General features: G+C 36.6%; 1 protein-coding gene across 1 annotated transcript; it reads right to left on the bottom strand.

The window, feature by feature from the left end:
- Positions 1–1,425: 1,425 nt before the first annotated feature.
- Positions 1,426–24,380, bottom strand: LOC140234720 (uncharacterized). The gene is made up of 18 exons (XM_072314757.1): positions 23,906–24,380; positions 22,695–22,729; positions 21,695–21,740; positions 20,896–20,977; positions 19,338–19,392; positions 18,324–18,379; positions 16,539–16,603; positions 15,975–16,034; positions 12,577–12,667; positions 11,642–11,831; positions 10,953–11,033; positions 10,243–10,409; positions 8,284–9,517; positions 7,304–7,490; positions 6,481–6,613; positions 5,147–5,225; positions 4,657–4,803; positions 1,426–4,473 (listed from the first exon to the last, which is right to left on the bottom strand). The coding sequence occupies exons 1-18, from the start codon at positions 23,940–23,942 to the stop codon at positions 4,093–4,095; spliced, it is 3,126 nt and encodes a 1,041-aa protein (XP_072170858.1). The 5' UTR covers positions 23,943–24,380; the 3' UTR covers positions 1,426–4,092.

The raw sequence follows: 24,380 nt of genomic DNA, 5'->3' as shown, positions 1-24,380 counted from the left end.
ATGTGCGTATACTATATAGGCTTGAGGACCGTGCGCTGTCCATTTGTTTTGTACAGGATTAGCACGCACTTTCCCGTCTGCTCATCAAGGCCTCATTTGGTACCCGTAGTACAGAGTACTGATGAACATGGCGATCACCAACTGTGTGTAAATTGTCTGAAATAGGGTTGAGTTTTCCCTGAGACCGAGTTAGTCTGGAGCCTTCTGGAATAAAAGTCGGTCTACCGACTTTTATTATTTTTCTCAAAATACTCCAAAACGACTCATCACTCCGGCAAACCGCGTCAGCCAGGTAAGTTTCTTTGTAGACTCTTTCGATATATTGCAAGCAAATATGAAATGGTGCCAGACGGGTTCTCAGGCCCTTACAAGAACTTTGTTTTCACTTTAATTTTATATTTAAGGCGCCCCCTCTTTACGGAATTCCTGTATCCGCCCCTGGATACTGGCCCAAATTCCTTCAATAATAAAACCAATGCTAACCTTAATTTAGCTACTCAAGTCATTTAACAGCCATAACTTCAGCTAGAAATCATGTCCAATGAAAGCACAATTTAGTTGCCAGGATGGCACCTTTGAACATTTCTACAGATAAATGATGCTATATAAATGCTGTTTCATCATCATCATCACATATGCAGACAAATACTATACGAGCTGAAATTTTCACAGTGGTTTTATTTTCGCGAATTTCACAAATCGCCTTTGAACCACAAAAATATCAACGCGCGAATAACTAAGTTCAGTTAGACCCTCGCAACCGCAAAATTAACAACACGCGAAAATGTCCTCCAAGTAGCAATTCGCGAAAATATCTGTATGCGAAAATTTCAGCTCGTACAGTATTTGCATGAAATCGTAGAGTTGAAAGGTAAAAGGTCCATGTCAAAGGTAACAGATATTCATACCTAGCAAGTGTCAATTCCAGCAGGGGACATTACTGCAAGATACTGTCATATTATGATGGTTTATGATGGTTAACAGAAGGTCTGACGTCAATTCAAATGTGACTGCTTATAAATGCAAGATGGGAGCTTCAAACCCTTTCACATACACGTCCTACACATGTTGTAAGTGCAGCACATGACACCCAGAGTCAAGCTTGTAAACAGCATTGCAGTGTTCGGAGGGCTGAAAATCATATTTTTGGTGGAAAAACAGTATTTCTGCTCTCCCTGCAAAAGACATGTGCAGTCATACAGTTTGGGAAAAGAAGTATTTTCCATGAAACCTACAGTATTTTGGCCAAAAAAGTACAAAATGCTGCAAGAAAAAAACAAAAAACGATATAAAGAACAGTTGGCATCTTTTCCAGAGGCTGCATTCTCAAGACAAGCAAAGGGCACTCCCATACATTCTAGTTCATCCCATTCTGTGGCTACAACATCTCTCACAGCGCAAACACAAGGCAAAAAACACGCAAGTACATTCATTCATTCATCGATATCTCTGACCTTAAACGCCAGTCATATGGTGATTAAACTTTAATCTCTCAGTCCATTAATTCCCTGTGAATATAATTGACATGTGCATCAGAAATGACAATGGCTACATTGGATAATAAAAGGAAGAAAATACCCACAGGGTAGGAGGTTTCAAGAATCAGGCTACAATGCACTATGAAACAAAACAGATGAAAAATCACATTTGATCCAGTTCTAGGAGAACAGAAACGAATAAAAACATCTACAAAATAACTAATTCATGAAGTTGCTAAGCACCTCCTTCACAAGCTAATCAAACAAGTACTACAAAACTAATCTATAACAGGCACATAGTTCTCCTCACTTAAAAGCTATATCATGCAGTAAATTTACCCCTGACATTTCAAGGTCTTGAGATGTTGAGCGTTTCAAACCTCTTCCAGTTAGCCATCAATATTTGCTACTGCGAATACTAATCACATGCTTGTGTGTCTGTGTAAGTGTGTATGTGTATGTGTCTGTGTGTGTGTGTGTGTGAGTTGGTATGTGGATGGGTGTGTGTACATATGTCTGTCTGTCTGTCTGTCTAGAATAGGCTTTTCCAATACAGTAGCCAAGAAATCTAGAGTGAAGGCTCAACGTAATGTCCACCCACTGTCGAATGCATAATGAAGATTTGTCAAACATCAAGTCACATTCACAACATTTACTTTTGATTGAGTTTGCTGGTATATGCCAGCTATTAAAGCTGAAGTGATTTATTTTTGTAGAAAATACAACTTTCCGGTTACTCTGGCAAAACCTTTACAAAAACTACCCTTAAAAAACTTCATGTGTATGAATACAAAAAACTCTGAGAAACACACGCACACAAAAATTAGGACGGAATATTGTGAATACAACGTTTTCTCTGGCACGGACTCGGATAAGTTACACTTCTATTCAGACCTCCACACCTGGCTAACCTTTAGCTGCAATGAATAACTTAGAATATAAACCTGCCTTCTGAACGGCTTACTTAGAATGGAATATACAAGTGTATATAGAACACACGAATAAGAAAAACAAATAACTTGATCTACCATTGCTCAAAACTCACTTCAAGGCATCTCACCAAGTTTTCACACATTAATCCTTGTTTTGGCCCTTCATTACAATGTTTCACATTTCCCATAAAATCTGGAAACTACATGGCAACTCATAGACAAGCATTTTATAACACTTCTGGCCAAACTGCTCTTCAGTTTGGCAAAGACAAATGGATACAATCTTTACTTTCTTTCATAGTCTCTGTGTACTTGAGGTATATATATATATTTCTGTAAGTTATAATGAAATATTTCATATGCAGGTTTAGATCTACACCTAACAAGAAAGTCACAAATTGAATGTTACCATCGGTTAACTACAGCTATTATATCGTATAGTCACTATATACATGGCAGCCTACTGCCAAGTCAAGCTGTGTACGGTTTTAACTATAAGTGTATTTCAGTCCTTTACCTTTCCAATGATACACACTGTAATTGATGTGATAGTGCACCTTTAAAGAATATTCCCATCTATGTTATTTATTAATAAAAACAGAGCTACTCACATTTCAGGCTAACATTTCCACTGCTGTCTCATCAACCTTCGTGAATTGCCGTATATTCTAGATATTCCAAAGAGTCTATGTCACAATCCGAATATCACTAGATAGAGCTATAATATGTTGCCTGATTACACATTTCTGGAGAGGTTGTTTATTTTTTTCTTTTCTTCTTCTTCTTCTTCTCAAATAGCTTTGAACAGTGAATATCATCACTGATGCTTGCACAAATGACACAGGAAAAAACTCTACTCCAGTGATAAACCACAGAACAACCAAGTCAGACAGTAGTGTTCCTTCTATACTTGCAAGGTGGTAGCAAAAAGGCAGTGAATGGACTGAATCTATCACTAAGATATCATGAGCTGTGCCTCATGGTCTGTCAAAGGCCTATAGCCTAATGTATGTAATATAGACAAAATATATTGAGTGTTGGTGAACATAGGCTTGTACACAATACTGAGCGTCTTGAATACATCTTGTCAAGAAGCTATAGGTAGAAGGGGTTATGTACCAGGTAATACTGAATATTATGAATTTATCATCCTGAACCAAAAGGGATAAGGGCAAGGTGGGTATAATGAGTCGAGCTTAACCATACCACAGTCACAAAAACAAAAAATAGATGAATTCTTACACATCTATTATTGTTCAGAAGCAACCTTATAATTTGACAGGCAATCATCAATCAAAAATATATGACATCCTCGACAACATTAACCTCCTGTTTCATGGTACATGACAAAAGCTACTCCACAACTACCCTTAAAAGTAGTTTATATTTGCTTGATGTAATCCAAGTCTCTTTGAGAGCCTATAGCACACACAAAAATATATATGGAATGAAGATTTTTAGCACTGTTTAGTTTCATGCACTAGAATACCCGACAACACAGAGACTATACAACAGCAAGGACAGTGCTGACACAGTCATCTTGAACTTTACAAGGACACAAGAGAATGCATACTCTGATGTCCTCAGTCAAAATATAGTTCTATATGCAATCTTTATAAAAGCATGAAATAAAATACATCTGGATTATTCAACACTCGTTGACTCATGAGATGTATGAGCATCTATATTGCTGTCTCCTTGACAACTTTAACGTCTGATGCACAAGTGCCTGGTCTTGATCCGCGGATCGCCTGGCTGTACGAAGGAAGACCTGCCGAGTCCGTTGGGTGAGACTCCAGCGCGTTGCCCGGGGTGATGGGCCTCAGGGGTGCGTGGGTGGCGAAGACGTCCTGCCGCTGCTCTGGGTCTGACTTGGAGTGGCGGTGGTGAGGGTGCTGCTGGTGGTGGGACTGGTGATGGTGATGGAGGGGCTGGTGGGAGTGGGCATGCCACAGGCCGGAGGGACTGGGGAGGTCTGTGTCATCACCGTGCGTTGGTGGAGACATCCTCTGCTGCTGTGAAAGCTGGGGCAGCTGCTTCGGCAATGGCTGGAGTCGAGACATCTGCAAATCAAGTAGTAGAGTACCTTGTAGGAGAAGATTCACTCCATTCAATCCATGCTAATCAAATTGTCCTAAGTGCTATATATCAATTGGTAAATATATTACAAAACCTGGAACTTTGTTATACTACACTATTTCTCTTCCCCCTAAACTGGAAAGTCTGCATGCAAGAAATCTTCTCACCTTATCAGAGCTTGGAGTCTGTGAAAGTTTTCGTAGGGACTTCTGACTCTTGATGTAATCTGGAGGAGACCGGCGATCCCAGTCACGGGCCTGGTAGATGGCCCGTTGGACCCCAATCCTGTCCTGAGTGTCCATATTCAAGAAGGACTGTTCAAGACATACAGCAAAGTGAAGCATTAGAATGTAAATAATACAGTTTTATCTGTTTCAACTTCATAGGTAACATCTGCATTGACTTGTCGTGCTCTCTTCTTTTTCAATCTTATATTTTTGGCTTGCTTACACATCTATTCCTAATGATTTCTCCCTTTCACTTGTGTAATGTATGGTGACCTCAGTACAAGCATGAGATTTGTGCCATTTCCAAAGGAAACTCACAGACATCAACACTAACGGGCTAGACAGGCTATTTGAGACATATTGTATTATTGCACTGTCACAGCAAATCGAGGATTTGCTCACGAGTGCATGCATGAATTCATACACTTACTGAGGTCTTTTTCTTCTTCTTCCGTTTATGCACCTCTCGCCACTGCTGATCTGTTGGGAAGCTGTTGTCCTTGGTTTTCCTAGTAAAACAGACCAATGCCAATGACAATCCACATGTTAGACCATTCAATCTTTTAGCAGTAAGCTGTACATGTAATTCATTTCCAGTATGTTTTTCGGTTTCTTGTTAAAATTTTCATGCATCAAAAATTCAATAGGGAATTGCTTACATTTTGGCAACATCGGAGGTACAATAAGGTAAAACTATTCCAGACAGACCAGTTGAAATGGCTTATTTTAACATTCAGCTGGACACCAAGTGGAAATAGAAATCATGCTGTGGCTTTGTTATTTTAATGGGGAGTGTTTGTAGCACAACTACACAGTGTACAACACTGGCAAAGTTTTGAAAATAAGCATGTGGACTTACCCATACAAATACATATGCAAACAATATCCATTAATAGATAACTGATCATTTTACATCTCTATGACTTTTCAAACTACATTCACACATGTGCCATGCTGTGGAATCCTTACAGTTGCTTTAGTTGCTCATGTTACGGCTAGTAAATTTCCTGTGCAACACTAGTCCCATCCCTTGGGTGACAGGTGCGATTCCAATTCTGCTTTGCACTTCTTAGCGACACACTGTGTCATAATTAGGAACTATGGCATGACTGAGTGGAAGGAGCTTTCATCTGTTAAATCTGCTTAGCTGATCAGTACGTAAGCACATTCAACTGACCCTACGCTGTTTACATATTAATGTACGACCGAGTTTGTCTGTGTGACACGAATGTGCATGGTACTGCTTACAAATTTCAGTCATTTGTAATGTACTGTAAAACCCAAAAATTTTGTGTGCATGAACCTTTTGAGAATTTCGCAAGGAGCCATGATTCAAGAAAGTGAAATGCATGCTAAAGTTTTCAGATTTCAAATTTCAGCCATCTGTAATGTACTGTAAAACCCAAAATTTTCATGCGCATAAAACTATTGTGAATTTCAAAAGCAGCTATAATTCAAGAAGGTAAAATGCACACAAATTTTTCCATGTACACAATGCACTGAATGCCAGTACAATGCTGTACGCCATCATGGGTGGCAAGTCATGAAAGTTTCAAAAGGCTGACTGCTCCATTTTGCGAAATTTTCATGCTGCCAATGTTTCTGGTTTTGCAGTAATGTTAGACAGGGTGTACCTAATATGACATGGATGTGGTACCACTTTGAAATTTCATTTACCGATATCTGTAATATAATTTTCCCATCACATTACTATCATGCAAACTTTGGAGACCAAAGAGTAATGCAAATATGTGTTCGTCTCACCAAGTGTGTGTATCGACAAGACTGACAGGTTTGGACTCAAAGGGACCCTCCTTCCTGAATGGGGCCTGCTTGCCCGTGGGTACTGGCAAGACCTCTGGGCCCGGGGCTGGAGCATCCATGACAGCATCAAATTCTTTGAGGAAAAAATGCAAGTATGTGAGTGCTCATTTGCTTGCTTGCATAGGAAAACAATTCTGGACTGCCAAATCATTTTATTCCTGGAACTCAGCAGCTATATCATAACTGGAGTGATGAAGCTTAAACAAAATATCGTGCGAAACAAATTGTGATCCCCAAAACAACCAAAAACAAAACAGCAGCAAAAAATAGATATCAATAAAAATAATAAAAGCATAATCAAAATGATCATCTGATAAAAAACAGACAATGTTGCAACAGCTTTTTCTCCAAAATGCACTTCAGCATATTCCACAGTACTGTTCCTTTGATAACTCTATCTATACAAGAAGTATACAAACCCTAAGGTACAACTGTACATTGCATACGATGCAGTGGACATATTTCCTAACATTTCAAAGGTTATAAAAGCTGCTTCCTGTGACAAGGAGTGAGTGATGTATTGTGAAGAATTGTTTTGATTGTCTTGGACTGCCAAATGTTAGACACCATGACAAAACTTGACGAAAAAACAACAGAATAACAAAACATGGGGGTCACTGCATAGAAATTTGTCCATTACTTGAAGAGACAGTGATATGGCATGCATCTAAAAGAAAATTAATGTACTCATCAACTATTTATCATTGCATATTTTGACCTTGATCATTGTATGTATTCATGTAATTCAGCTTGAGATGATTACCTATTGTTTGAATCTGCTGAGGCAGCTGTATTTTCCCTCTTCGCTCCTGAGATGCAGGGGGAGGGGCTGCCTGGCCCACACTGTTACCATGGCGACCCTTGTCTCTCGGCATCAGTGCCGAGCTGGTTAAGTTGTGGCCCATGTAGGAAGAATCTATGTTCACATTGGCTTCTTCTGATTCATGCTGCTGTGGGATTGCAATTGAACAAGAAGGGCAGGTGATAATTCAATACAGTCTCAAACCATATCAAATATTCCAATGTCATTGATTCAGTTTTTGTTTAATTGCTTAGACACAACTTTACCCTAGTCCAAAATCCTAATATATCTGACAGATCATCATTTTGAAATTATTCGGCCTGGAATCATAATGTTCTTTCCACTTTCACAGCAAAAAAAATTGAATTTTCATCATTCTTTTTGTACATATTCAATGGAAACCTGTGAGGTGATAACATCATTAGCTCACTCATTTGCATATCAACAGTCGGATAAATGTTTCACAAAAATTAGCAAAACTGCACAATTTCATAACTTCTTGCATTCAGATCTAATTTTGATCAAATTTTCATGGCTGTGCTGATGAAATTTTACGTTGTGTTCAGAGTAAGTTTTACTTGGTAACTGTGCACAGTTTCCCCTCAATCTTCTACCAAGCTTTACATTTTGATGGGAGAAGATTGCTGTTTCCACAGAAATTGACCTTGTCATCCCAAAACATGTATGTCTTCAAGCCAACCAGAAATATTGACCAGTGCTCCTTTCCATAAGTCTTGTGCTGCATGGTCACAACTAGCAACAAATTCCAGTTACATGTTAGTCTTAGCACTGTCAAAAATAGAATGTAATACGAGTGTCACCTGATGAATTTATGGAATGAGGTTCAACACTGATTAATGTCTGTGGCACAGATACTGCTTCAAGGAAAACTTCCACATGAAATATTTGTAACAAATTTACACAGTGTGTGTAAAACTTACCCTGCCTTCCATGTCCATGGCTTGTCTTTCGTCTCCTCGGTCCCATGGCTCATCAAATGTTGTCCGCTTAGTGTCCTTGCCAGTCTGATACCCACTCACTTCCAAGGCTCTCATCTGGTCGGGAAGCAGTGACCGTGGCGTCTCAGCTGTGATGGAGAGCGGATGCTTTCCAGTGTCAAGGTTTGGAATCGTCCTTCCTGCACTGGAGTCTATCATACTGTCCCTGACATCCACTGCTCTGTCGTTATCATTCATCTGCCACATTTCTACCCGCTGTATGGCCAGAGCCTTAGACTTTTCATTGCCACCAGGTCTTGTATCAAGTTTGGTGGCACTATGTTCTACTACATTGACATTATCTTCCTGTAATGTTCTATGTTCAGCATTCATTGTTCTACTAGATTTGCGTTTGTCAACACCCTGATCTGCCGTGACATTTGGAGGTTCTTTCCTACTCTTCTCGCCATCCACACCATGCTTCTTGTAGGCACTCTTGAGGTATTTCCCAAAGGGATTGCTCCCCATGTGGTCTGGCACAGTGTGACTCTCCCCAGTTAAGTGAGTGTTCTGACGGTTCCCCTCACTCCCACCATCCATGCTCCAATGAGACAACACTTTACTCTGACCCTCTTCTGTGTCCTCCGCATTGCTTTTCTTTTCGCTGCTCTCGTTCTTAGAACTCTTTGCAGTGTTTGCATTATGCATGGGTGCGGGATCATCCATTGTGCGGGCATTACCGATATGTTCGTGAGGTAGTTTCTTCTGTTGCTCTTTTCGCTGCAATGCGGCTTGGGCGGCGGTTTGATCACTAGAAGAGTTTTGATCAGCAATCACCTGCATGCCTCCTTTGCTGAGGAGAGAGTACTTAGTCTGCCTGGAAGATCCTGATGTGTCGATTATATGCTCCCTGCGCTCCCCGAGCGTGTAGCTCTTCAGAAATCCGGCAATATTCTTACCCGCGGATTGGAGAGGGACCTGCCCCTGTGAACTGTGGTAGTTTGAGTCTCCTGGATTCTGCTTGGATGCCTTCTTCGACTTGGCCTTCAGGAACTTCAGCGGCGGCACTGTCACATCCGTCTGGCTGTGACTGACGTCAATATCTGCCTCTGAGCGTGTGTCTGAGATGTGCACCTTGGACTGTAAGTGTTGCTGGTATCTTGTGTTCACACTTTCTTTGGATGGGTGAGAGTCCTGACTCTCAACAAACACAATCTTTGACTTCCTCTTTCCAGCCCTGTAAGATTAAAATTAGCTTTACTTGTAGAGTAACAATTCAAGTTGACATATGCAAAAGGGTTTAGAACCATCTCATAAAATGTGGAACTTCAGAATTCTATGTTTATCATTTAAATCTCTGTCAGATGTTTTCAGCTGCAAAATCTAATGTGTGAATCTAACTCAGATTGAATTCTGTCAAATGCTTCCCTACTCAAAGCATTTCAAGGAAAAGGTATGAACAGGGGCCCGTTTCATAAAACTTGTCATCAGTGACAAGTTGTCATAGATGTGACAAGCTACTGAAATCCTTGCATCTGATTGGCTGAGAGCAAATTTGTGATAGAAATGTGGCAGTTGTCACTGATGACAAGTTTTATGAAACAGGCCCCTAATCTAATGGTATAGAAGGAGACTGATCGGCTTATAAGTACACATGTGAACAGGGAAAGAAAAAGAGTGAGAGATATACATAGATAGATAGATAGATAGATAGATAGATAGATAGATAGATAGATAGATAGATAGAGAAGAAGAGAGTGAGAAGGAGAGAGAGAGAAAGAGCACTGATCAACCATAAAGAAACACATCTGGTATCCAAGAGAGCACATAAGTTAGTAATTGCCCCTGATACGGAATACAATTTTCTGTTTGAGATGCACAAAGGACCACTTCCTCGTACAGCAATTTAATATTACATAACAGAACTGAAATCTAGAGTGAAAGTACAATGTAGATCTGAACCTTGCTGGGACATCCTGTTGCTCATCACTGTCCTCTTCATACTTTCTTGTTGTGAAGGCAGACTTGGGTCTGATCTCATTCCGCAGTAACCTTTCAGTGTGAAATGCCCTGTGGTCCAGGCACTGGTCGATAGTGAAGCGTTCAGCTGGGTCCAATCTCAGTGTGTGCTGTAGATTACACGATACACATGTATATGGTGATATCCCTCACTTGACTGTCCACTCCAAATCACAACATACATGTAAATGATTGAATACTGAAACCTTCAAAACATACATATTACATACATGATAATAACAATAATACTATTATACATTTATAAAGTGCATAATATGCAAATGCTTCTCTATGCACTGAAAACGGACATACGGACATCAAAACATATGCTTCTTTCTGCCCTTCTTCATTTATATTTAGTAGTTTTGATCTGTTTGACATTTCTAAAGACACTGATTTAGATCGACCTGACAGGCTGTAATTACAAGTTTAATAAGATACTCTCTCATGAACTTTGACCCTTTTCTGGCCCTACACATGGTAGGATCGAACTCTTAATTGTCACCATTGATGCTACTATCAAAGATGTTTCATTTTGGTCAACAAGTCTTTGAAATCATTCCACACACTAATAGATATTCTTTATCCTTGACTTTGATACTTGATCCAATTTTTTTCTTTCTTTTTTTTTCAAAGAAGTACTCAGAACTCACAGACAAAAAGTCCAGCATAACACCGTTGATGATTCCTGCATATTTTTTTTCTAGAGGCTCCAGCACAGAAATGGAAGGAAACTGGGGGAGACACAGAACAGATCCATTCACTTGTGAACATATGGACGTATTACGGTCATTGACTGATTTTTAAAGAATCATTTGAAGCTTGATGGCAATACCAATCCAAACTGAACCCTAAAATAACCTGTCCTTCCAATTCAATTCCATTCAATTCCATTCAATCATACTTATTTTCATCAAACAAAAAGGTAATACATACCGGTACTACAAAGTATACATTTGTCAATTCATATTGTCAAACAAATTAGGAAGTAAGTCATAATGTGTGATACAAAATATATGCATGGATAATTATATAATTGAACTTTACAACAAAAAGGCATCAAAATAACCCTTGATGACAGTTCATATGATCTTGAATGGGCAAAAATCAGAGTAAAAAGAAATTAAAATATTTGCCTTCTACAAATAGTACTTTTGAATGGGAAGAAAACTCAGCTCTGAAAAGATCAAGAAAAAATACTTGGATTAAGACATTTGTAGCCACTGAGTGCAAACCATTTGGGCTTTTCGCTTTTTTTGACTTACAACTAAAAGCAATTATCTATGCCACAAAAATATAGAAATATATAGAAAAAACATACACAAGATTTCTAGAAATGTACCTTGAGCCCTGAAAAACGGGGACTGCTGTCAAAGACGGCCATTTGGTAATGGGGTAGAGGACCTAGCACCTTCTGGATCATGAACAGCTGATCAATCTCGCTTTCTCCAGGAAAGACGGCATTACCATCACTGAGCTCCCCAAGAATGCAGCCTATGGCCCACACATCCACCGCCTTGCCATATGCGCACCTAGAACAGCAAGAATGTTAAATATTACATGGAACTATGAGCAAAATTTTTCAACACACATTCTTTCTTTGCAAACTTCATTCCCTCTCCCCTTATTTTAGACCCCCTTTCAAGTACAAAAATTGTATTACTAACATGAGTCAAGGACAATTGTTTGTAAAAATAATAATGAAAATATAGGTATATTGCTACATGTATGCAGATTCCTTATTGCAACATAAAAACTTTATTCATCTAAAGAAAACATTTACAACTGGTCTTAAAATAGACTGTTGAAATATACTGTATTATATTGGACTAGAGTGTGTTAGAAGTGTAAGGCTTACTAGATGGAAAGAAAATGATTGCACATCCTATGAAAAACTCAGAACAAGATGACCTTTCAATGTAAAATTATTCTGCCTGGAAACTGAATTTCTATTGGAAACAAAAATGTGATATTTCATCCTCCTCTCTGCCCCCCCCCCCCCAAAAAAAAGGAAACAAGGAAAAGCCAAGTTATTACACAAATTTATGAAATGTTCACAGAAAATTACAAATACCTGTCTATTGAAGTACATGACTACTCAAAAACGAAGGAGAGAAAAGAAAGAGAATATTTTGAGTGCAGGTTGAGTGATCTAAAGATTGGATGCTCTTGTGCGACATTTGAAAAAAAAAAAATCTTAATAAATCAGATAGATATTGTTTGTAGCATATATCTAAAGGGTTATCTTCTAGCCTACTGACAACTCTTCTAACTTACCCCAATAGAAGCTCTGGGGATCTGTACCACCTTGTTGCAACATAGTCTGTGTAATTGGCTGAACTGTTTCCATCGAGATTTCTTGCAAATCCTGAAAATGTAAGTAATAGTATGAATGAGCAGTGAACACGATGCATAGAATCAGCGGCTTCACTAGTATGAATGGCATGGCAAGCAATTCAGCCATCTGTTTTGTTTTATTTTGTTTTTTCCAATGATGAATACAGCAACCATCTTAAAAAGAAAGTAGGGGTAAAACGACAGCTGAGAAGCATGTTTCTCAATGTCCAGATTTTGTAGTAAAACAGTGTATGAAATTACAAATTCTCTGAATTTTTACATGCCACAATGCCATGGTGGTACTTTTCAAGTTCATTCTTGATCAAAATGCCGATAAATGAAAGCACATATTGATTTTCTACTATCAACTTCCCTGTAATGTGTATTTTACCCCTTATGGTTTATCACTTATCACTTTATCAGATAATACACTGTATTTGTTTTAAGGGCTGGTGCATAACTACCGTAAAACAAAAATCATCTGGACGTTTACAAATGGTCATGTGATCGCAGAGAAGCTAAGTGAAGACAGAGTTCAATTCATGTATCATGATGATTCATTTATTGCATCAGATCGCTCCCACATACACGATTTCAAGTAGAGATTTTTTGATAACATATTATTATGTCATTACTGTTATTATCTGTATTATCATTATCATTGTTAGTAATAGTAGAAGTAGTAGTAGTAGTAGTAGTGTGAAGATGATGATGTAGATGATAATGATCATTATCATTAACATAATTTTGATAAATAAAATCAACATTATTACTTTATAATCATCATCACCACAATCATCATTTTCATTGTTAGTAGTAGTAGTAGTAGTAGTAGTACATAGTAGTAGTAGTAGTAGTAGTAGTAGTAGTAGTAGTATGAAGATGGTGATGTAGATGATAATGATCATTATCATTAACATCATTTTGATAAACAAAATTAACATTATTACTTTATAATCATCATCACCACAATCATCATTTTCATTGTTAGTAATAGTAGTAGTAGTAGTAGTAGTAGTAGTAGTAGTAGTAGTAGTAGTAGTAGTACGTAGTAGAAGTAGTAGTAGTAGTAGTAGTAGTAGTAGTAGTATGAAGATGACGATGTAGATGATAATGATCATTATCATTAGCATCATTTTGATAAACAAAATTAACATTATTACTTTATAATCATCATCACCACAATCATCCTTTTCATTGTTAGTAATAGTCGTAGTAGTAGTAGTAGTAGTAGTAGTAGTACGTAGTAGTAGTAGTAGTAGTAGTAGTAGTAGTAGTAGTAGTAGCAGTAGTAGCAGTAGTAGCAGTAGTAGTAGTAGTAGTATGAAGATGATGATGTAGATGATAATGATCATTATCATTAACATCATTTTGATAGATAAAATCAACATTATTACTTTATAATCATCATCACCACAATCATCATTTTCATTGTTAGTAATAGTAGTAGTAGTAGTAGTAGTAGTAGTAGTAGTAGTAGTAGTAGTAGTAGTACGTAGTAGTAGTAGTAGTGGTAGTAGTAATAGTAGTAGCAGCAGTAGTAGTAGTAGTAGTAGTATGAAGATGATGATGTAGATGATAATGATCATTATCATTAACATAATTTTGATAAACAAAATTAACATTATTACTTTATAATCATCATCACCACAATCATCATTTTCATTGTTAGTAATAGTAGTAGTAGTAGTAGTAGTAGTAGTAGTAGTAGTAGTACGTAGTAGTAGTAGTAGTAGTAGTAGTAGTAGTAGTATGAAGATGATGATGTAGAGTAGTAGTAGTAGTAGTAGTAGTACGTAGTAGTAGTAGTAGTAGTAGTAGTAGTAGTAGTATGAAGATGATGATGTAGATGATAATGATCATTATCATTAACATCATTTTGATAAATAAAATCAACATTATTACTTTAGAATCATCATCACCACAATCATCATTTTCATTGTTAGTAGTAGTAGTAGTAGTAGTAGTAGTAGTACATAGTAGTAGTAGTAGTAGTAGTAGTAGTAGTAGTAGTAGTAGTAGTATGAAGATGATGATGTAGATGATAATGATCATTATCATTAACATCATTTTGATAAATAAAATCAACATTATTACTTTATAATCATCATCACCACAATCATCATTTTCATTGTTAGTAGTAGTAGTAGTAGTAGTACATAGTAGTAGTAGTAGTAGTAGTAGTAGTAGTAGTATGAAGATGGTGATGTAGATGATAATGATCATTATCATTAACATCATTTTGATAAACAAAATTAACATTATTACTTTATAATCATCATCACCACAATCATCATTTTCATTGTTAGTAATAGTAGTAGTAGTAGTAGTAGTAGTAGTAGTAGTAGTAGTAGTAGTAGTAGTAGTAGTACGTAGTAGTAGTAGTAGTAGTAGTAGTAGTAGTAGTAGCAGTAGTAGTATGAAGATGGTGATGTAGATGATAATGATCATTATCATTAACATCATTTTGATAAATAAAATCAACATTATTACTTTATAATCATCATCACCACAATCATCATTTTCATTGTTAGTAATAGTAGTAGTAGTAGTAGTAGTAGTAGTAGTAGTAGTAGTAGTAGTAGTACGTAGTAGTAGTAGTAGTAGTAGTAGTAGTAGTAGTAGTAGTAGTAGTAGTATGAAGATGGTGATGTAGATGATAATGATCATTATCATTAACATCATTTTGATAAACAAAACTAACATTATTACTTTATAATCATCATCACCACAATCAATATTTTCATTGTTAGTAATAATCGTAGTAGTAGTAGTAGTAGTAGTACGTAGTAGTAGTAGTAGTAGTAGTAGCAGTAGTAGTAGTATGAAGATGATGATGTAGATGATAATGATCATTATCATTAACATCATTTTGATAAATAAAATCAACATTATTACTTTATAATCATCATCACCACAATCATCATTTTCATCATCAGCACACTGGGGATTTTCAGCTGCCACTGTCAAGATTTTAGCACATCTCACAAAATATCAAACTGAATCAATGGCACTATTTTGCTGCTCATGTTCTTGTGCTGTCGACACGTTGGTTTTTTCCTTTAGTTTTGCATCTCATCCTTGAAGATGCCAAACTCAGACTCACATTAATTTGGCAAATCCAGTGGAATTAGATTGAGCTGTACACAATTATGGCAAGTAATAAATCCAGCCCTTGTGGTGTCAAGACTTTTCCACTGTAAGAAGCATGATACTGATATGGTAGTGAGACACTATCACATCACATTAATACCTCCACACACAATACCAGGAGAGAGCTGAGCTCACGTGTTTGCCTATACTTCATGTAACAAACATGGAAACGGTCTATCACTTACCAAAATCACACAGCTTGAGGGTGTCATTAGAACTGATCAGGAGGTTCTCAGGTTTGATGTCTGTTGGGGAAAGAGAGGGAGAGAGAGTCAGAGATAGAGAAAGAGACAAGGAGACAGAGGGAGAGAACAAGGGAGTATATCCATGCACAAGAGTCTGGCAAACATTCTGCCCACATTCTGCTGTGTGGAAGTTCTAGCCAAATTCTGTATACCAATTTACAAATTTTGTTAAATCTGCTTCTCAAATTTGTTCATTAATCATGACACAGACAGTGTATTGGTGCAATTAAATCATGACATTGCACTTCAGTCACGAAGTATCACTTCACTTTCTTCCTACTCAAACTGAACTGTTGAATGTTTACTAAATATACACAAGAGAAACTGATTCTTGCATTGCATTTAACATCTTATGAACATTAACATCTTATCTTAAACGATCCAGCAAATTTTGCTTTCTATACACTATGTAGCTTATGTCAAACATAAAACATTAATGTTCTGCCTTCTCTGCAGGCAGTGAAGAGCAATCAAGCTGAAAGTATTTCCTATTTCTGACATTACCTCTGTGTATGACATCATTCCTGTGGCACCAGTGAATGGCCTTGATCAACTGATAAATGTAGCTCCTACAAGGCCAGAACAAAAAAAAAAAAATCAAACAAATCAATGTTATTTACATTTTTATTTATGTTGAATGTATGACACATACATACCCAACAGTGGAATTATTATTATTTTTTTTAAACAAATGACAATTATCACATCTCATTATGTCACCATCTTTCCATGACAAAAACATTCTACAGTGCATTTACATCTGGGAAAGGTACCAGCAATATTATGGCGGCATGTCATCAGCTTCAAGATAATCATTGATAATACCATAAAATGGTTAAAACTGTTCCCATGAGATAACATAATAAACAGTCATCACAAGAAATAACTGTTGTGACCTTTCTAAATTACCACAGTTAGGAAGGACTCTAATTTCTTCATGACCTGCAATGCAATACTACGTGAGAAGCAGTATCTCAGTTCATATACAACTTGATCAGCCTATTCAATTCCCCACCCCCATTTACTCCCAAGCATGTTGTTTGAATTGTTACCAGTACAAAAATCCAAACCAAACCATCCATCCACTGGGAAAATTTAAGGGTTTAGGATTTGCATCTCCTATATGGCCTCCAAATTGATGATGAAAGAAAAAAAAAAGTATGATTGATTTCATACCAGCCTGGTAAAAGGCATGTATACACAAAATCTTTGGCATTACATAAAAGATTTTGCATTTCATCACAACCTCCTAAATGGGCCTGCCAGACATCACTCTACTAAACAGAACTTCTTTTAGTTTGTATTTATCCTACACTGATTTCTTAGAAATCTATCCACAACTCTTGGTCCAATGTTAAAATATCGGAAACAAGTGACGACGGTACTTCTATTAAAAGATGCAGTATCATCTGCATAATTGCATAGGCTTTGTGAGAGCAGATTAATTCTAACCCAAATAACCACAGCACCAAAATGAGGTGAAAAAAAAAAATCACAGTTATAGGAAGTGGTATGCAAATCCTACCAATTAGCAAGTGTACCTTATATTGATTGTTGCCCATTTATACAGATACTGTAAAAGTGGAAATTTTTGCAGTGTGGAAATCTTTGCGCATTTCACGCGACCAGAAACCAGCACAGGAAAAAAAAAAACATGCAAATATTTTTGCACATCATATTATGCAGGTAATAAATGTCTTGATTCTGCGGAATTAAAAACAAGTGAAATTCATCTTAACCGGTCGAGCGCGAAAAATTACTTATCAAAATACGCAAAAATAATCACTTTTACAGCACATGTTCAACTGCATTGCCTATACTACTAAAGTGGATTCCCATTATAACAAATACCATGTGACCGGCAGTTTTCTTTCCTTATATCAAAAATTTGCTATAACCAAACAAATAAACAATAAAAATACATAGAGTGGATAACGCTGCGGCCTGAATTTTCACTTCGCTGTAACCAGAAGTTTGTTATAACCATGTTTGTTATAACGGGAGTGCACTGTACACGCAACTCCCATCATAAAGTCCTCGCACTTTATAAATTTCATTATAGCTCAACAAGAAGTATATAAAGGCATATATACAGAAAATAATTTTGAGACCTGAATTTGTACTCGTTGAAACAAAATTTTGTTATAACCGTGTCTGTTTCAATGGGGGAGCACTGTATCATTGTTCTGTAACTCTTTGAAATCGAGACATTATATCCCTACACACACACACACTGATGCCATCCAGACACCCAGAAATATTCAGTAGATATTTTTGCAAATCTCTTACCTAACTTTCTCGGGAGGTACGCCTTTAGGCATCTCCTCCAACAGCTCTAACATATTCTGGAAGAAAATCGTACATACAAGTAGTACACACAAGCGGTAAAAAGGTGACAGAAACAGTGCCTCATTTAAGGAAAAGGTGTAGATAACATCAATTTCATTGTCACTGATTGACAAATTGCCCTGTAGACATCAACGTAAATAAGCACTGAGCTGAAGTATCAATTCAGTGCTTATTTACGTCGATGTACGGCAATTTGTCAACGGTTGCAATAAAAAACATCTCGACAGAAGAATTTCATGAATCTGAATAACATCAATTTCATTGAATAAAACCTGGCAAGGAACATGAAAACTGAATTCTGACGATAGTTATGCATGATTTCTCCTAAGTGATATTCAAGATTGCAAACCTAATGTAATCATCTGAATCAATGTGTTTCAAATTTTATCAAAGTAAATGAGAAATAAAAAACACACACACATAAAAACAGAAAAATAGATATCAATTATTGTTGTCCTAATTTCCTTGATAATCAAATGTCTGCAATCAAAAAATCAGATCTTTGTGGAAGAAGTGTATGCTGCCATTCACACACTACTTTATGGACCATCATCAAATCAAATACGGTAGCACAGCACGCTCCTCAGTACAACACAACAAAATCCCCGCCTACAATACTACAAGAAATGGACATTAGGCTATGCTTAGCAGCACGACAATTAAGTTGCACCACTACCTCAATTATTAAATGAAAGCTTTTCCACAACATGCAAGTTTCATGGCAAAGTCTCCCAGTAGAAGCAAGCTGGTTATTAACAAGGTGTGCTCCTACACAGTGGGTGAGCAGATCACAACAGCATAATGGATATTGACATGTGATACCCAAACAGCCCCAAGGCTTGGTTCTGGCCTGGTGTCGAAACCATAAATCTTAGGGGGAAAAGATCCTTTCATAAAGCTGCGGGGGAAGCAGGCAGCAGATGTTTTGAAGCATATCAAATTGCTCTGACTCACCTTCTCAACATACTCAAAGACTAGATAGAGCTTCCCTCGCCGTCTGAAGGCCTCTCTGTGTACGTGGGTACAAATGTGATTAATGGCAAGTGATGAGAATTGGAAAACAGCAGGAAAACATACATGTATCCAGGCAAACACACAGGATAGACAGCAAAGAGCAAAAGCATGGGGCCTAGCTAACATCTAAAGAGAGGAAAAGACAGCGTTGTTCACAAACATGCTTTTTAGAAATGTAACGTACATACATGTATGTCCAAAGAGTTACTACACGTACTGCCAGACTTTGGTACAGTATGTCTGTTTTGAACAAAGAGGATCTTAATGATTTCTGTAGCTACAGTTCTTGTATCATTGAATTCTGACAGTGTACACTACAATGATGAACATTATGTACATGTGTCCATTAATGTATGACAGATACAGTGTTCATGTACATAATCAGAAAAAATTAAGTGCTGATTGCAGCCATCTAATGCTAATAATCATTATAATATTAGCAATAACAATGTAGGCTAAATTGGGCAAGCCTTTACAAATGGGAAATATCAGTAAGATTTTGAGCAAAGTGGATTGTCTTTTCTTAAATTTTGAAGTTTTATAATGAACACAAGATAAAAGTTTATTTATTGAACAAAGTCCTGTATATTTATGGGTAAAAAAACAAATTTTATTGAAAGCAAGAGGCTGAATTGTTCTGAATGCTTAATTGCATTTTTTTCTTTTCTTTTTATCTTTGATTGCATCGAACAAACTCAAAAGACAATAGTACAAGAACAAAATCTTCTTTTTTTTTGTGTGTAAATAGTGTTATGCAATGTAGGTCATAAGCACAATTCAATGTGTACCAATGAATGGTACACAGTTTTACATTAAACTTTGGGACATTAAGTAAATTTTGCTTCATACCACTAACAGTAATTGTTAAAATTTGTGGTATCTAGACATATTCTTGACACGACTTTGCTGGAATGATTGGATGCCATACATTATAAAGGAAAATCAGTCTCCATTACACCGTTTTGTATTTCTGGTAACTTATAAGTGACACTTGGGTATTGTAAAATTCTATTGATTCATGACTCCTGACACACATAAAATGTATGATTACAGGCAACTTTTGAGGAGAAATAAGAGGTTACTGTACATAATACTTTTATGTAGGAAAACTATTTATGCAATGTCTGAATAAAAAAAAAAAATATATATATATATATATATATATAAAAACACAAAAGCACAAGTGTTTTAATTCATTATAAAACTCAGGTACAGCTGTAAAGATCTTCAAGGAGTAGCTGTGTAGCCCTTATCCCAATTGTTCACTAATCACACTGTATCCATTGTCTCCATAATAGATATGGTAACCCTACGAGTTGTAATTTACATAACACACTCAGTTCTAATAGCCATGGTATTCAGTCTAAAAGACAACCCAACACACACATTATTCATGCACCACAACCCCAAGATAATGCAACTTCTGACACTCAAATGTGGAGATTGACTTGCACTGCACCAGACATGAACAATCCACTGTGGAATAACTAAAGCTTACTTCAATTCAACAATGTTTTCTTGCTTTAGCTGTCGGAGGAGCTTCAGTTCTCGTAGGATCGTTCGCCTCACATCTTCATTATCTGCACAGATACAATATGATAAGAGAGCATTGATTGAACCATGTGACCTCCCCTGTTTGATGAACAATATGCAGCTCTAACAAAACAATAAATAACAACATTTGATTGCTCCACATCAGTTCACTCATCTTAATTTTCTCACAACTGATTTCACATCATTTCAACCCCTTCTTAACCAGATAACAAGTCTAAATAATAAAACTGATTGTATTCAATAAAGAATATTTTTACTATACAAAATACTTTCAGAATTGACATCTACAAACCTGTAGCAAAGGTTCTTACAACCCTACTCTTACAAACAAACTACAGCTGTAATATCAATTCTGACAAAGGATTCTAGAAGTGAGCTGTATCATTCTACCATGAAATAAACTGATGGAGTTGGCTTTTCCAAAATTGTTTAACAATACCGAAAGCTTGCATTCATCACTTGCATAATATATGATCAGTATTACACTACAAGGCACCAATCCTGGTCATTTTCTGTAATAATACAAAGAAATAAGCATGAAACTTTAATAAGTTTGCCAAACTCAAGAACAATTAATGTAAAATATAGTATGCAAAGTGAATACTAGATACAGGAGAGTTGAAAGTTCCTTAGAAATTTGGTGCAAGCTTTTTCATCAGGGCTTCTAGTCAGGAACAGTATGTACAAATTAATTGCTCTGAAACTGGTCAATTGAAAAGTACTGTACACTAAACATGACAAACCTTCGCTGTCCTTAAATTTCTTGATTGCAACAACATCTCTGGATTCCTGGGAAAAGAAAATGCCACAGAAACGAGTTGATTTGGACTCGACAACAGACATTGGATGAGCTGTCTCCTATACTCATGGCATACCAGAATTATATGGTATTAGTTTGATGAAATGATGTCAAAGTTCATATCATTAAAAAAAAAAAAATTGTAGGAGACATCTTAACAAGACTCATCAAAGACATTATTTCATGGATACTCTATTATCATACTATTTCATCAAGATCTCAAATTTTTCAAAATTTCCTTGGGAACTTCTGAGCTGATTGTGGAACAAACAAGACACTTTCAATATTGACTAATAACCTACACAACTTGCATAAATTTGTAACTTCATACTCGTGATGGGCCCTTCTGTGAGGTTATACCTGGAGCTTTGTAACATGCATTGTACTCCACATCATTTTCAAGAATGTTGACACTATGTATCATGATTTTTGTCACACAAATTGTACAGATGAGACAAAGCAACAAACAAAAGATACACCCCTTGCCAAACCTCTAACTTTATGAGATGATCAATTTTCGCCAAGGTAGAAAAGGGATGTAATCATCAAGTTACAACCTAAGAAATATTTGTACTCTGTACTTTTCATTCTTAAAGACATACTTCAATGTCTAAATTCTGTTATAATTACCATAAATAAAAACACATTCAACATTAACTCTGTAATTTCAAAGATAGTAGTTCTTTGTTTTACTAGTATTCTATTAAATGGATATGACATAACATTTTGGATGGCGTTGTGTCATCATAATATTTTTAAAAGGAAAATGTGTTGTGTCATCATAACATTTTTAAAAGGAAGATGTGGTTTGTGCATTAGTACTAAAAAAAAAAGGTGCAATAATAGTATACTAGTGATTCTGACACAAGGAGAACCGGTACACAAAAGAATCGAGGAACTACCACATAGAATGACAGCATTTGATACCGAGGGAATATTCTTACCTTATGCCTGCACTTCATCACCACGCCATAGGCGCCTGCAGTGTAAGAAGTGTTTGGACATCAAGCAATAAACATATTGGTAAACAATAAACGCTCTTTGTGCAATATCAAACAGTCATCAACTACAATTGTAATTTAAAGTCATGATACACTTTTGACTCAAATCAGCAGAATTATCAACTCAATGTCCAAACCTATATTCTGGACCTTGAGGGCCAACACCATCCATTCCCTTGCAGCAGGGCTGCCATTTAGAACTCTCACTAATGTCGGTGACTGCATGTATGATTATAAACACCTCTTCACTTGACTTGAACGTTCGGTATCATATTCATTGTAAATCATGCAGCAGAATTGTCAGCAAGTATCACAGAAAGTACTACTCTCTCTTGGACCAGCCAGTTCAATTGCTTTAAAACATTATCATGTGGGCATACAGACTGTAAACATGTTTTACTACAACTGCAAGTTAACAATCTGCCTCAAGGTTTGCAATAAAGAAATTTTGGTAAATGTTCCAGTCATGGTTTTCTGGAAATGATGTTTATTAACAGCCTCGACACCCAATATTATGTAAAAAAATAAAAATAAGATAAAATAAAATAAAACAAAAAATCCTTACATGGGTACAGTGTACATGTAGGATAATCGCATTGAGCAACAGAAACAGAATAAATTATAGGAAAAAAATACTAGGAAGATTTTTAATGCATATTGCCTAGATCAATAGAAGATCATCTAATGGCAACATCGTATTATGAACGAGAACATCTGCACTGCATCAATCAGGCTTCTCAACTGTAATGTCATTGATGAGCACAGTAACTTGTCTCAGTTGCTTTGAGCACCATGTCAGAATTATATGCACAGATGAAGACTCGGTGATATACACGCAAGTTGTGCACAGACATAAATTTGAAGAAATTATATGACAGGATTTGCAAGAGACCTGTTGAATACAAAGCATACAGTAGACTTTGCTGCTTTGCACAGTTTGTTAGAGACTTTAAAAACATGTGACCAGAAGTTTGATGAAAAACCTTTTTTTTTTCATGCAGTAATGTGCTCAAAGTATCTCTTTGACCAAAACCTGACATACATATGAAATGTACACGATGTAGCATCAACATGAATTTTATGAATGTGTTATCTCAGTTAGCAAGAGGGCAAAACAAAATTGGTTCTTAAGTGACCATGTCAAAATACATTACCTTCACCAACTATCCCGAGAACTTCATACTTGTTCATCTTGCTTTGCTGAATGGCAACTAGAAGTTTCCAGCACAAAATCCTAAGATGGACATTTTGTCGCAGGTAGTTGTAATCCTTTTGCTTCTGCCTTCATTGGAAGATTGCTCGGCTGAACAGTTCCCAAACATTGAAGTTTTGGATACTCTATTATGCCAGATGGGTCTTTCAAGGGATTATACCGAGCCAAAATCTGTGCATATCTCTTAACTCATCAGTTAGCTAGTCAATAAAAAATGGGATAGCATTCCTCCTTTTGTCATTGTGCAGGAGACTACCGATGTTTGACTTGAAGCTAGTTAGCACCATGAACATTTATCTTTCCACAGAGCCCAATCATATTCTCATCCATTGTTGACGATCTTCACTGGTTCAGTTATTCAACACACCATTCTCCTTTGCTCCACTACGCATTTCAATTGGAGTCAAATGTCAGTG

Source organism: Diadema setosum, chromosome 11, assembly GCF_964275005.1.
Source record: "Diadema setosum chromosome 11, eeDiaSeto1, whole genome shotgun sequence".
In the NCBI taxonomy this organism is placed as follows: domain Eukaryota; kingdom Metazoa; phylum Echinodermata; class Echinoidea; order Diadematoida; family Diadematidae; genus Diadema; species Diadema setosum.
Note: the sequence above shows the minus strand (reverse complement) of the source record. Positions and strands in the feature narration are given on the sequence as shown.

Excerpts from the sequence above, each read along its gene's own strand:
- LOC140234720 (XM_072314757.1), bottom strand. The coding sequence starts at position 23,942 with ATGAACAAGTATGAAGTTCTCGGGATAGTTGGTGAAG. Across the intron at positions 22,730-23,905 it reads TCTCGGGATAGTTGGTGAAG|GCGCCTATGGCGTGGTGATG; the intron begins GTAATGTATTTT and ends CTTACACTGCAG. Across the intron at positions 20,978-21,694 it reads GAAATTTAAGGACAGCGAAG|ATAATGAAGATGTGAGGCGA; the intron begins GTTTGTCATGTT and ends GTATCTGTGCAG.